Raw genomic sequence first — 15118 nt, 5'->3', positions numbered from 1 at the left:
TCGTCAATAAGCGGTGATATACTTTTGATGACACTGACGTCGAAATTTGAAAAAACCAAGTCAAGAAGCCTATTATTAACATTTGAAATATTGTTAAGCTGCTTAAGACCAAGGATCTCGCATAGGTTGGTCAAAAGCTTGCACTTGACACTGCTAGCTTCGGTTGTCTGATAAGACAGAACATTAAAATCTCCAACAATCATAACGCATTTTGTGTGGACCAGATCCAGTGACAATTGTTTCACACAAGGTCTCAAAGTCTCTCTCGGTTGTGCAAGGAGGGACATAGATTACAAATAAATAAAATACAAAATAACCATAAGTGAGCTTACAATCTAAAACATCTATAAGTGGTGTGGAGTTAAGGATGTCTTCCAAGTTAACCCTCTCTAGGTGGATGTTGTGTAAAGCTGCGACCAAGCAGCCACCACCACGAGTAGCGGCCACTCTATCCAGCTGTCTGTCAGATCTGAGCACTCTAAATGTTTCTGGACACAATTCAGAGTCGAGAATATCTGGTTGAAGCCACGTTTCGGTGAAGGGAATGATGTCAAAGTCGCACACGGAGATCCCTGTATAAAGCTTATCAGTCTTGGTGCGGAGGCCACGTACATTTTGATAACAAAGACGTAGGTGGTGTGAAGTGCTGGAAGGATTTAGTTTTTTGTGGCGATGACAGGCCTGCCATTGTCAAACTTGACCTCCAGTGTACTAAAGAACCTCCTCCGGTTCTTTAGTACACTGGTTACATCAGAATTGTTTGATAGAATTATCTTGAGACATTTACGACCTTAACTATTTGGTCTGCCCAACTTAATCGCTTCTGAGACATGCACTTGCTTGCCAGTAACTGAGTTTAGAAGATTAGATATTTGGGTAATTTCTGAAGTGTGTGGTAAGATTTCCATATTACACAGCATGATATTATTCATTCCGCGACCTCTTGCATTAAATCTTTGCTGTCGTTGACCTGGGATTGAGAAGTACTAGGTGGTATATTATTGACTTGCTGTTGGTTATTGTGCAGATAACTCATTTTATCAATAACCTCACTAAATTGGGTGGTCATGTTGGCTTCTAATAAGTTTTCCCTCCAAAGATTCAATACGCCTCTGAAGAACCGGGATGAGCTTTAAACCCTCAAGGCAGAGAGTACAAAAATATTTTAAACTACGTTTATTCTTCAATTCTATGACTCTGATCTCCGAACTAGTCAGATCTGAACATTCATAATGAAATTGTTGCCTACAGCCATCACAGTCAACAAACTTGCATATATCTGTAAATGCTTTTTCACATTTGCAACACTTCGCCATATTTCTAGAAGCTCTATGGTGTGCAAACAGATTATGTTGGTTAGTCTGTTATGATGTAAGCCAGGCCAAAGGAGAAGAAGACGAACAGAGATACATGATTACCAGCCAAGAAACACATGTTGACGCTTAAAGAGATTTCAAAATAGTCCAGGATACTGGGCAATTATTAAGTATTATAATGTTTACCAAATAATATTAAGGAATTGTCCTTAACTAAGTTTAAAGATGTTTTAAAGACAATTTTACTAGAAAATGCATTTTATAGCCACAATGAGTATTTACTTTTTCTGTCCACGACTAACCTAAATCTTTAACATAATATATGCTAAAATTTTAGCCTTTTTAAATTGATGACCTAAATTATATTTTAAATTGTACTTGAAATTGATATTATATTACTATTGTTGGACGTATGTACGGGTCTTTCCCCATATATTAACACCTCCTCCACAGGGATTAGGTCAAAAGTCAAAAAAAAGTTTTATTCAAAAGTTTTGGGGTTTTACCTAAAATTTTGAATCCGATTTCAGAATTTTTTTCTCTTAGAAATGTCCAAATTTAATAAATGGTTATTTCTTATGGAATACCCTATGTATCACCCTTTTACTTCATAGTTAAAAGGAGAGAAATTTTCTGATTTCAAATATTCATGGTTTTCTCCTACTTTTAAATAAACCGTTTTGGAAATATCGGGCTCCAAACTTAAATATTGAAGATCTTGGTAGGCGGTGCATGGTGCCAAAGTGGTATCACTCTTCAAAAATAAGGGATTACCAGATGACAAATCCAATCATAGGCTAATATCAATTTTGCCAGTTATTTCTTAAATTTTTGAGTGGGCTTTGAAAACACAAATATGTGACCACTTCCAAAGATATAACTTATTCTTTCAGAGGCAATTTGCCCTTCAGCATAATATGTGTACTGTGTCCTGCTGGAAATATACCATCTTGTCCTCAGTCATTGAGGGTTTTGAATTGGGTTGAGTCAGCTTTGCGTGATGTCTGGTTTCCATTTACACCTGAGTGTATCCCAAGATATGTCCTCGACCCAAATTTTCAGAGGGGTGTTAACTTTATACATGCTGACGACACGATCACTTAGGGAACATAATATGAACCTATAAAAATGAAATTATAAAAGATTCTGGCGTTGATGAGGCACATTCAACTTCAGTTTCTAAAATCCAAATATTGCCGAAAGTGTCTGTCTCAGAGCTAAGTAGTCAAAGTTAATGTGTTTTTTCAGAGTTTATATTCTTGTGTCTCTTTAAAGTTCCGACTTACATATTATTTCATCATTATACAATGATCTATGCAATTCTGGAATGGAGATATTCTGCCCATGCTCACACAATATTTGGCTTACAGAGGAAATGTCTTAAGAGTTCTGGGATACAGGGATAGTTTCTGTCAGTTCTTGTTCAGCTGGAGCGGCTAAAATTGCTAACTTTTAATACTAGAGTGTCTACTTTATGTAAGGATAAAGCCTTTTTTATACCCAGGAATCTCTTTATTTAAAGCGGACCTGTAAAAGTGCTAACTTCGCCCCAGAATGTTTGAGACTTTCCCAAGCCAAGAATGAAACTAACTATGGCATAACATTTTTTAACGCTCTTCCCCCAAGTGTTAGTATTCTCAGGTACTGCAGTTTCAAAGAAAGAGAATTTGTAAATAGTATTAAGGGTATCAACCTTTAACATCTTTTCTCTGTGTCAATAACTGTTTTAAATTGGATCCAGTGAAGTCCGGGCAATTGCAGCTGTAAGTCGATCTATTCCTTATATATGTAAAGATTGTACTCCTAAACTCAAAAATTTATTCATGATGGAAGCACGGATAACCTCTTTGGAGCAACAAATTAAGGCAGTGAGGGTTGAGACCAAGAACATGACAAGATTTTTGGAGAACATGAAGGCTCTCAGTGAAGACATTAAAACTATTAAGACATCCTTTGCAAGCTCGTTTGATGAACTGAAAACTGATTTGGCTGCGGTAAAATCTTCAATCACTCAGCAGCATCCTCCGCTGTCTGAAGCTTCTCCGTACATGCCACCTAGTATGGATACTGTTTTAACTGAAGTCAACGATAGAGCACTGAGGGCTAACAATATTATAGTATACAATGTACCTGAATCCAATTGTAATAAAATTCGAGACAGAATCCAAGATGATCAGCAAAAGTTATCTGAACTTCTGTTATCTATAAACAAAGAATCGGCCGTAGACAAAATGGGCAAGGTGATTAGACTGGGAAAGCAAAGAGATAATTATGTTCGGCCACTTAAGGTAGTGTTTTTCCGAGAGCAAGATAGTTAAGGATATATATACTGTCGGCTGGACGAAAGGTGCCTGGGAATCATACATATAAAATTAAAGGTGATTTAACCATGATGCAGAGAGAGTGCATCAAACGGGTGGTCACTAAATTCAATAGAAGGAAGAATAGTGATGAAACAAATCTTTCAATTAAATATAAAAATGAATACAAGAAAAAACACTGTTTAGCCCCATTACAAGTATTTTGTTTTAATGTTGGTGGTTTGAGGACTAAAATTGAAGAACTCCGTAAACTAGTTTTATCTTCTTAATACAGTGTGTTGGTGTTTGTGGAGAGTTGGCTCTGATAGATTCTCTGATGCCGAGTTGGCTGTAAAATCATTTAACCTGTTCCGCTGTGATAGATCTCATGTCACTAGCAGTACGAACCGAGGTGGGGGAGTATTAATATATATAAGTGATAGAATTAATTCTAAAAGGATTAAGTTGGCATATGATTCTGTAAAACAATTGTTTATATCATGTAAAATGGGTAACAATAATCTTATTATTGGAGGGGTTTATATTCTCCCTAATTCTGAAATCAGTTTGTATGAAAGCCATTGCCACTCGATAGATATTCTCCGGCAGGAGTATTCTGATTACGATTTTTATGTACCAGATGCTCGCTGGGGGAGTGACAATCTTGGCGCTGTGGTTGAGTGCAGTCCTAACTCCAGGTTTAACTCTAGGTCAGTTTGATGCTTATTTGGATCTGATCTTCACTAATAAAAGTAATCTTGTGGTAACAGAAGCAATCGACTACCTTTTTGATAAATCTCAAACCACAAAGCGTACAACTTTCAATTAGATTTGTGTGGTGAATTCAAGCCAAATGTAGAGTATGTAGAATTTTATTATGATTTTAAGTTTGCAGATTATGATGGCATTAATAATTACTTGTCTGGAATTGACTGGACTACAATACTGAACACGACTGATATTAACATAGCTGTCTCTCAATTCTATCACATTTTAAACATGGCAATAGCCCTTTGTGTTCCTCTCAAAAGATATAAGACATCTGATTTTCCCAAGTGGTTCTCGGGTGAACTTAAATATCTAGTTACACAGAAGAAGATTGCTCACAAGAATTACATCAGTACTCGTGATTAATCTGATTATGTCACATTTTCTAATCTCAGGGCGAGGTGCAAAACTTTAACGAATATCTGCTACTGTGATTATATTTCAAATTTAGACCAATTACTGTGTACTGACCCTAAAAGCCTTTGGTATCACCTCAACAGTAGGAAGGCAGTAAATAAAATTCCAAATTCAATGTATTATGGTGATAATGAATTTTCTGGTTGCGAACAGATAGCGGAGGGTTTTGCCCAGTTTTTTTCAACTGTCTACAATACTAATATAAATAAAAATAACAATTATTATATGGGTCAACAGGTGGGAGAAAATATGACAATTCCTAATCCCCAACTGTCTGTTGGTTTGATTTTTGATAAAAATTTAAAATTAAAGGCCGAAGTTAGTTCAGGTCCTGATGGGATACCAAACTATTTTTTACAAAAATGTGTCTGTACTGTTTCTCGCCCTCTATTCTTCCTTTTTCAGAAATCCCTTGGCTCAGCACTCTTTCTCATTATGGAAGCATAATTTTGTGGTACCAATATTTAAATCAGATGATAATGACCAAATAGGTAACTATAGGGGCATTTGCATCCAGTCGGCCATTCCAAAACTGTTGGACAGTCTTATCTACGACCAAATTTATTTCTATTACAAGGAGCTGTTGCTCAATCAGCAGCATGGGTTTAGGTCGGGCAGATCTACGATCACTAACTTGTTGATCTATCAGCAGGATCTGTTAGATGCCTTGGAGAGGGGGATGTCAGATGGATGTGATTTATACAGACTTCTCCAAGGCTTTTGATAGAGTCGATCACAGAATCTTGCAGGAGAAACTTAGAGTGTTTGGTTTCTCCAATCATCTAGCTGCCTGGTTCACAAGCTTCTTGTCAGGCCGGACTCAGCAGGTTAGATTGGGTAGTGCTAGATCCAGCAATATCAATGTATGTTCTGGCGTACCTCAGGGTGGACACTGCTCACCATTGCTCTCTAACATCATTAATGATATAGCTACATGTTTTAAAAATAGTGCCTTTTTATTGTTTGCAGATAACCTGAAATTTTATAGAGTAATCCAGACTCCCAAAGACCAAATTTTGTTACAGAATGACCCTATTCAGGCTAAATGATTGGTGTGTCAACAATATCTTATTCTTAAACATAAAGAAATGTAATTATATTAGTTTTCACAAAAGAAGTAAAAAAGTTGTAACATCATACAATATAGAGGGACGCCCTGTTCAGTATTCTAATACAATCAAGGATCTTGGCATTTATTTTGACGATTATTTAAATTTTAATATACACATAAATAATATAGTGGTTAGGTCCTCCAGGGTTCTGGGTTTTGGACTACTAACTGTAGAGAGCTATCAGTCGAGACCTGTAAGAGAGTGTACATGTCTTTGGTGGTTTCTTTATTGGAGTATGGCTCAATGATATGGTCCCCCTATTACATGAACAACTGTCTGGCCCTTGAAAGGATTCAGAATAAGTTTTTAAGATTTTGTCTATTTAAATGAAATTTGGAAATACCGAACGATCATGTTTATGATGATGCACGGGAAGTGCTGGCTATGACAACATTGAGAGAAAGACGTATTCGTGGTGATTTAACCTTTGTATTTAAGCTTCTTAATGGTCTGATTGTATGACCCGACCTTCTCGGTAGAATTAGCTTCAGTGTCCCCTCAAGACTCTTGAGACGAAACCGACTATTTGCTTTGCATTTTCACAGTACCAACTATGCCACTCACTCCCCTATCAAAAGAACCTTAAATATTATCAACCATGAGAATATTGAAGTTGTGGGCATTGGCTTGCCTAGTTTTAGGAATCAAATTAGAGAGATTGTGTAAACTCTTCTGTTGATTTTATGTTGGTTTGCCTGTAAAAACATATTTGTTTTTTAGCTATTTTAAGTTATGGTCTTGAACTTTGTAATATTTTTTTTTGTAATGGGGTTGATCCCGTCTATTAAATAAATAAATAAATGTTTGTTTAACAACAAAATTAAATTGTAGTATATTAGTGTAGTGTCCAATTTTAATTATAATTTTAATCTTTCTGTTTCTTTTAACATAACTTTTGGCATTAAACATTGGAAATTGAATTTTTGATGCAATAACCAAATAGAGGTAGGTTCTTAGCTAATTTTATTTATGATCCACAGCAACCTATAATAATACAAGCAACAAACATTAGAATTTAAAGCAAGTAACAAATAGTAAGAATATCAATATATCATTGAGTATATTATTTTTAATATTACAGAGCAGATAATATTTTTTCGTGACAAAGCTTGTGAAATACTGAACAATTGTGAAATAAAGCATTTTGTGTTTAAATTATGCAACTCAGGCACTTAATATAGAGTCATAATCAGGCACTTCTTTCTTCAGGGTAATCTGAGCTACTTTCCAAAAAGCTTCTGGACCAAGGTAAAGTTCCGCGACTACTGGATCTTCTCTCATTGCTTTTCTCCATTTGCGCAATTGAGGAATGTGGTCATCAGTAATGGGCAATTTTGTACCTAATTTAAGGGCAATCGCTCCTGCTCTCTCTGCCCAGGGCCACAGCATGTAATCAATCTGAAATGTGTTTATTAAGAATAACAGTAATAATTATGTTGTGGATAAAGCACTAATCACATTTATAGAGAAACCCAAGTAAAAGTTTTCAGACATTCTACATTTCCAAATAAAAATAAACAGGATTCTTTATTCTTACCATTCCTGGTTTGTCTCCACCAAAGAATTTAGTGCCTCTCGCCACCAATTCGTCTTCCAAAGGCTGTAGAGCTTTAATTATTTCCTTAACCCACTCTTCAGGGGACTTCTCTTCATTAGAAAATAATATTTTACCAAAAATTGAAGTTGCTGAACCAATTTGTTGAATAACTTGTTTATCCTTCTCTTTGGCAGCAGGCTCTGCTGGATACAGTGGATTTTCAGGGTATTTTTCATCCAAATAATCACAAATATCAAGACTTTCAACAATTATTTTGTCACCATCAAGCAAAGCTGGAACCTTTCCTGTAATAATGTGAAAATGAGCAAGCCTTTGTTTATATAATCTTTAATGCTTAAAATTACTGAAAGATTAAAGTGGCTAAACACAATGATGGGTGTGAAATTTATTTAAGCCACTTCCAGTTTAATACTCAGAGCTTTATTTAAAATAATATCCTTTGCATATACTCAACATATATAAATTTTAAAATTTCTGTAAAAAATATGTAAGAAAACCTAAATAACTTTTAAAACCCTATCAATGTTTACATCCTATTGCTTTTCAAAATATTTGCTGATATAGTCGCCTTCGCTCTTATCGTGCGGGTTCAAAGGTCACCACGTAATATGAATCAAATTGAAAAATCAGTGGCTGCCAAAATGTTATTTCCTTGAGAGTTTGACAATACATTGAATGCCGTCATGGGACATATTAAAGCCGCGTATACACCTTAGATCATAATTATTAACTGACGTGATGCCTTTAAAGCCGTAAAAATGTCTGCGGAATACTACGTATCCGAGATTCGACATGTAAAACATACGTTGGTTATTTCCTTTCTTGACGTGAAAAAGCCCATAAGTATAAAGCCCGTTGGGTATACGCCTCCTAAAAATGCCTCCCTAGCCTTTCATTAAAATTGTACATATTTCATTTAAAAATGGTTGTTACCTAAGTTTTTGAGAAATTAGTATACGATTTAGCATGATCCTATGTATGTGCATAACATATTAATTTGTCGATTTCAGGGCACAGCGTCTAATTTTTAACGATTATTTGATCTTGTCTTCTTCTTTGTTTATGTGTGATTGTGTTTTTTTGTAATAATTATTGGGAAACTATTTATTTTGGTATAATGACAAACAATTAATTTGTATTGTGTGTGATGCAGTGCAGTCAGGGACCAGAAAACTACTTTGTTTAAAGGCAAGTTCATGTTACAACCTCACTTTTAAAATGACATTTTATTTTTATGATTTATTATTTGTCGTTCGACCCAATCTATACGTTGATGCACAGAAAATTAAAAAAGTTGTGTTATCTTTTCTTTTATATCAGTTAAAAGTCAAAAAAAGATAAAAAATAACTAAAAAAAAACTGATGAATGCGGCGGGCATTTCTATCTCCCACCGCATTCAGCAATTCATTTATTTAACTTTGTTTAAAAAGATAAATACGAAGCGAGCTACGACAGTTCTTTAAAATGTCGTTTTCTTAAGACAATTTTTTTTACACATTACAGGGCAAAAAAAAGATTAAAAATAACTTAAAAAAAACTGGTGAATGCGGCGGGCATTTCTATCTCCCAGGGCATTCACCAATTTATTTACTTAGCTTTTTTTAAAAAGATAAATACGAGGGGAGCTACGACAGTTCTTTAAAATGTCGTTTTCTTATGAATATTTATTTATTTACACATTACAAGGCAAAAAAGATTGAAACTAACTACTAAAAATATGGAGAATGCGCCGGGCATATCAATCTCCCAGCGTATTCACCAATTTATTTACTTAGCTTGGTTTAAAAAAAAATTTTGGACTTTTTAATCATACCTAAATAATGAACTAAATAATAAACGAAATGCAAAAAGAAAACTAATTATTTTAATAACGAAAACAGAAAATAAGGGATTGCTTAGAATGTACAAGAAGAAGTAGCTAAGACGCTTGGAATTAGTTTAAGAATGGTGCAAAAGGTTGTATATGAAAACAAGAACAATCTTATTTCCAAGCAGGAAACAAAGTGTAAAAGGAAGAAGCCGAAGATTGAAGATTTAAGTGAATGTGTAAAAATTAAGTAACAAATTTGACTAAAAAGAGAAACTAATTATAACTATCATTATCACTAACAGAGTAGGAAAACTCTTCGTCATTTTCCGAATCTTCTTCAAATGGAGCAATGATCAATGGTTCAACTTGGATATCGAGTACTTTTTCTCTCTTCCACCAGGTTCTAATAATGTTTTCTGTGTGATCCACTGATTTCCGCCAATACTCCTTTGTGATGTGATTCAATGCCTCATTCCAAACAGCTTTAACCTGGTCAGATCTAAGCTCAGCACCCACATGCTTCTCATAATAAAATTTTCACCCTGCCCATATAAACTCAATGGCAATAAACTGACAATGGTATGGTGGCAATCTTAAAACTTGGCCATATTCACGTACTATTTCGTCAACAGCATATATTTTTGGTCTTTTCAACGATTTTGCAATTGAAAGAAGTTCGGATTTTAGCATATATGGCAAGGGATTCTGATTTTCTTTTATTAACCATTCATAAATTTCGCTTTTTCTCCAACTTCCATTTGGTTGTTTAATCAAAATTCTTGAATGATACGACGCATTGTCTAATACTATTAAGGAAGGTTCTTGCAAGTTCGATATTAACTGTTCCTTTAACCATTTTTCAAACATTTCGCAATGCATATTGTCATGATAATCCATACATTTAGACTTAGAAGAAAAAATTAAACTTGCACCTGGAACGAATCCCGTTGAAGACCCGGCATGTAAAATAATAAATCGTTTTCCGTGACTACATCCTTTTTTCCATTTCACAGATTCATCTTGCCAAGATTTTATTCCACTCCCGTTTGAAAATATCCAAGTTTCATCAAGAATACCACTTTCCTTAACTTTGATTTTTCATTTTTTGTATATTGTCTTAAAAATCCTATTCGTTGGCTCACAATATTTGGTAGTTCACACAAATATCTTCTATTGCAGTCATTTTTATAGCGAAAACCTATGCTTTTAATTAATTTTGATAAAGCAGAAAGTCCAATTTCCAAAGTGCCGCTTTGCTTTAAAACATCCCTCAGAAATGGCAGCGTTATATTTGTTTTTAGCCTATATAGTTCATAAATCCTATCCCTTACTTCCATTTTTACACATTCACTTAAATCTTCAGTCTTCGGCTTCTTCCTTTTACACTTTTTTTCCTTCTTGGGAATAAGATTGTTCTTGTTTTCATATACAACCTTTTGCACCATTCTTAAATTAATTGCAAGCGCTTTAGCTACTTCTTCTTGTACATTCTTAGGCAACCCTTTATTTTCTTTTTCGTTCTCGAAGTAATTAATAACATTATCATTTTATCTTCTTTTGATACATTAACGCTGCATATATCTGTTTCTTTTATCTGACGCGTTGTAGTTAAAAAACGTTGTTGCGCAAATTGAAATGAAACGTAACTACAAAAGTTTGTCGTTGATAATTCGATACACCCGCATGATAAGAGCGATTTTGACTATATATATGTTTATTTATTCATGTATAATATAAATTTTTATTTTCATTTCCAAATAAATATATACACCAAATGTAGTTTCTCTGAAATTTTAGCAAGAGAAGCTTTTAATAGAAAATTATATTTGATATTTGATTGGCTTTGTACAGCTTCTAAAATTGATAAAAAATTTATTGTTTCTTGCAATGCTTTTACCATAATTAACACTGAAAAATCAATAAAATAACTAATGTATAATCCTGAAATACCAAAAAGTAAATTGTATATACCAGGTGACACAGGAAAAAGAGAAAACTTAATAACTTTGTTACTTTTCAAGGTAAACAAATGAAATTTGGTATATCGCTACAATTTAATGTTTTAATGTTTAATCAAGTAATCAGGAAAAATAATATTCATTGTATTTTATTACTTCAATTTTTTTTATGCTTAGTAAAAATGTCCAAACCAGTATTTAATTGTTTTAAATAACACTTTATTATAAACAACCACTTTTGGAATGTAGTTTTTCAGAAAGACAGTCAGTAAACATTTCAAATATAAGTAAACACTAAAATTGCACTAGACAAGATGTATTATGTCAATTGAATAATAATTTAAGAACACATGAAAACACAGCCTCCTATTTAAGGAATCAAATCCTTTTATTAATGTGACTTAGATAATCAAATTATTCGGAAAAAAACACATCTCAACAGTAGTTGTTCCCAATAAAGTTATATTTAAAAAAAAAAGTAAATGCCAAAATCACTGGTTTGCACATTTTAAGTAGTCACAGTAATAAAAGAATTAAGTCATAAAATGCAATGAAATATATTTTTTCATGATTACTTAATTAAAAATTAAATTTTTTATCATATTCATGGCACTCTATTCTAAAATTTAAAAAATTAGTGTTTTCTATGAGTGTAAAACAAAAAGTGGCAAATGCAGTATCATTGTTAATAAACAGTAATATTATTGTCTATCGAAATACGTAATAATATACCATTTCATTTAAAATAAGAAAGTTAGTGTCACCTCCAGTTAAACATGTCAAAAGATGCTGTTATAATAATTTGATCAATATACCAAATTTCATTTGTTTATCTTCAAAATTAAAATAATTAATTAAAAGTGTTCCCTTTTTCCTGTGTCACCCGGTATAATTTAGATAGCCCTATATTTTATTCTCAGTTTCTAAGTAGGTATGTTTGTTACCTTCAGTGTGGATTTTGAAGTACCATTCAGGCTTTTGCATGAGATTAATATTAACTATCTCATGAGGTATGTTTTTAGCTTTCAATACTAGTCTGGATCTTTGGGCATATGGACAGAAAAGCATAGAATAAAGGCGTAAAAGTCCATCCACTCTGGGTGGTTCTGTAGAACCTGCAAATTAGAACAATAAATAAATAATTGAGTAATAGCAAGCAAGTATAATTTAAAACTTACCCTTTGATAAATGCTTTGAAGACATACTTAACTGAATAACTTTAGGTCGGATCTGTAAAGTGAATAAATGTTAAAGGTTCTAGGTATATATTGTTTCACCTAGGTCTACTTGAATGACTTGCTTTTGAAGCATGAAAAACAAACTTTTTATCTAGATGACTTACAAAAGCATAAAAGTAATTAGTAGCAATTACTAAGCAAAATTATTATACCTTATGATGACTTTTCAAGTGGATAAGTGGGGAGAGATAGGTATTTAGATAAAATATTTCATTTGTGAAGAAAGACAAAATTAGTAACTTAAAATCGATATAAATAACTAATTTAGTATCAATTAATTATTCACACTTACTTTTTGTTCGAGAACAGGAAAACTCGCTGTCAACAAAAAAACACAAGCAAAACAAACCGGCTAAAGACACTAGAATCGCAAAACACAAGAATATAGGCTAAAATACGGCTCAATTACAATTAGTCGGTCTGAAATACGAATATGAATTTGACAGCTGACAGCAAAAAAATTGCAGGCACAAAAACCGATTCCAAGCGGTCTATCGGTAATTACCGTCTTAAATGGTATTAACCAAACACGTCCAAGCGGTTATAGTTATAACCGCTTGAGTGAGATACGTGACGCCACCAATTAGCACTTTATACGTATGTGTGTGAAGCTAGCGTCCGATCGATATCCAGCAACCAAAATCGAGAACGCAGCATATGCCGGTTGCCAGCGACCAATTTATAGTCCGCGCTCCTTGTTATTTAATCAATATAATGCCCGTATCTCCTGAAATTCCCAAGGGATTTTAATAATTTTTTGTCCAGATATTAATAATGAATACCTAAATCGACTGACGATGGTCTCAAACCTCTACAAACTAAGGTTTTGTTGTGAAAATTAATTAAAAAGTCAAATGGTAAAAAAATGAAAAAGGCTCTAACTCCCAAAATTCCCAAAGGATTTGGATAAAACTTTTTTTTATAAAAGATAATAAATATCTAAATTGATTTTAGATGGTTGCAAACCTCTACAAAAGAAAGTTTTTTGGTAAAAAATTTTTGAATTTTTAGATGTACAAAAAAAATTTAAAAGCTATAACTTCCAAAATTCCCAAAGGATTCGAATAAAACTTTTTCATGTAATTACTAATAAATATCTAAACCGATTTCGGATGGTTGCAAATCTCTACAAACGAAAGTTTTTTGGCAAAAAATTATTGAAGTGTCAGATTTAGAAAAATATAAACGGCTATAACTCCCAAAACTCCCAAAGGATTTGAATGAAACTTTTTTACGCAATTAGTAATAAATATCTAAATCGATTTTACATGGTTGCACACCTCTACAAACGAAAGTTTTTTGGTAAAAAATTATTGAAGTGTTAGATGTAGAAAAATATAAACGACTATAACTTCCAAAACTCCCAAAGGATTCGAATGAAACTTTTTTATACATTTAATAATAAATATCTTAATCGATTTGACATGGTTGCAAATCTCTACAAACGAAAGTTTTTTGGTAAAAAATTATTGAAATGTTAGATGTAGAAAAATATAAACGACTATAACTTCCAAAACTCCCAAAGGATTCGAATGAAACTTTTTTATACATTTGATAATAAATATCTAAATCGATTTGACATGGTTGCAAATCTCTACAAACGAAAGTTTTTTGGTAAAAAATTATTGAAATGTTAGATGTAGAAAAATATAAACGACTATAACTTCCAAAACTCCCAAAGGATTTGAATAAAACTTTTTTTAATAATAATAATAAACATTTTAAGTGATGAGATTTAAGAAATGTTGCAAAACTCTCTGTTTAAACTAATTAAATTGAGTTATTTTAACCAATCAAAAGACCATAATAATTTTCCAATTGTTTATTTTTTTATATAACAAATACAAAGATAATTGTATTGTCTTGATTTTTGAGTAGAAATACAAGATCCAAGGCCAGCCAAATAGTGGTATGGAATTAAACATGGATTAAAGTTTCATTCGAATCCTTTGGGAGTTTTGGAAGTTATAGCCATTATGTTTTTTTAATACATCTAACAGTTTAATAATTTTTTATCAAAAAACTTTCGTTTGTAGAGGTTTGCCACCATCTAAAATCAATTTAGATATTTAATGTTAGTTGCATAAAAAAGTTTCATTCGAATCCTTTGGGAGTTTTGGAAGTTATAGTCGTTTATATTTTTCTACATCTAACATTTCAATAATTTTTTACCAAAAAACTTTCGTTTGTAGAGATTTGCAACCATGTCAAATCGATTTAGATATTTATTATCAAATGTATAAAAAAGTTTCATTCGAATCCTTTGGGAGTTTTGGAAGTTATAGTCGTTTATATTTTTCTACATCTAACATTTCAATAATTTTTTACCAAAAAACTTTCATTTGTAGAGATTTGCAACCATATAAAATCGATTTAGATATTTATTATCAAATGTATAAAAAAGTTTCATTCAAATCCTTTGGGAGTTATAGCCTTTTATATTTTTCTACATCTAACATTTCAATAATTTTTTACCAAAAAACTTTCGTTTGTAGAGATTTGCAACCATGTAAAATCGATTTAGATATTTATTATTAAATGTATAAAGAAGTTTCATTCGAATCCTTTGGGAGTTTTGGGAGTTATAGCCGTTTATATTTTTCTAAATCTGACACTTCAATAATTTTTTGCCAAAAAACT

At 32.7% G+C, this 15118-nt stretch overlaps 1 protein-coding gene across 2 annotated transcripts; it reads right to left on the bottom strand.

Annotated features, from left to right (window-relative positions):
* Positions 1-6956: 6956 nt before the first annotated feature.
* On the bottom strand, positions 6957-12944 carry LOC126737031 (pyrimidodiazepine synthase-like). Of its 2 annotated transcripts, XM_050441722.1 has the most exons (5): positions 12771-12944; positions 12419-12470; positions 12185-12355; positions 7451-7755; positions 6957-7311 (listed from the first exon to the last, which is right to left on the bottom strand). In XM_050441722.1, the coding sequence occupies exons 2-5, from the start codon at positions 12441-12443 to the stop codon at positions 7078-7080; spliced, it is 735 nt and encodes a 244-aa protein (XP_050297679.1). In that variant the 5' UTR covers positions 12444-12470; positions 12771-12944; the 3' UTR covers positions 6957-7077. The 2 variants fall into 2 exon arrangements, with proteins under 2 accessions (XP_050297679.1, XP_050297684.1); XM_050441727.1 differs by lacking the exon at positions 12771-12944 and having other exon boundaries at positions 12419-12584.
* Between the last annotated feature and the right edge of the window lie 2174 nt (positions 12945-15118).

The sequence above is a fragment of the Anthonomus grandis genome, chromosome 1, assembly GCF_022605725.1.
Source record: "Anthonomus grandis grandis chromosome 1, icAntGran1.3, whole genome shotgun sequence".
Classification (NCBI taxonomy): Eukaryota; Metazoa; Arthropoda; class Insecta; order Coleoptera; family Curculionidae; genus Anthonomus; species Anthonomus grandis.
Note: the sequence above shows the minus strand (reverse complement) of the source record. Positions and strands in the feature narration are given on the sequence as shown.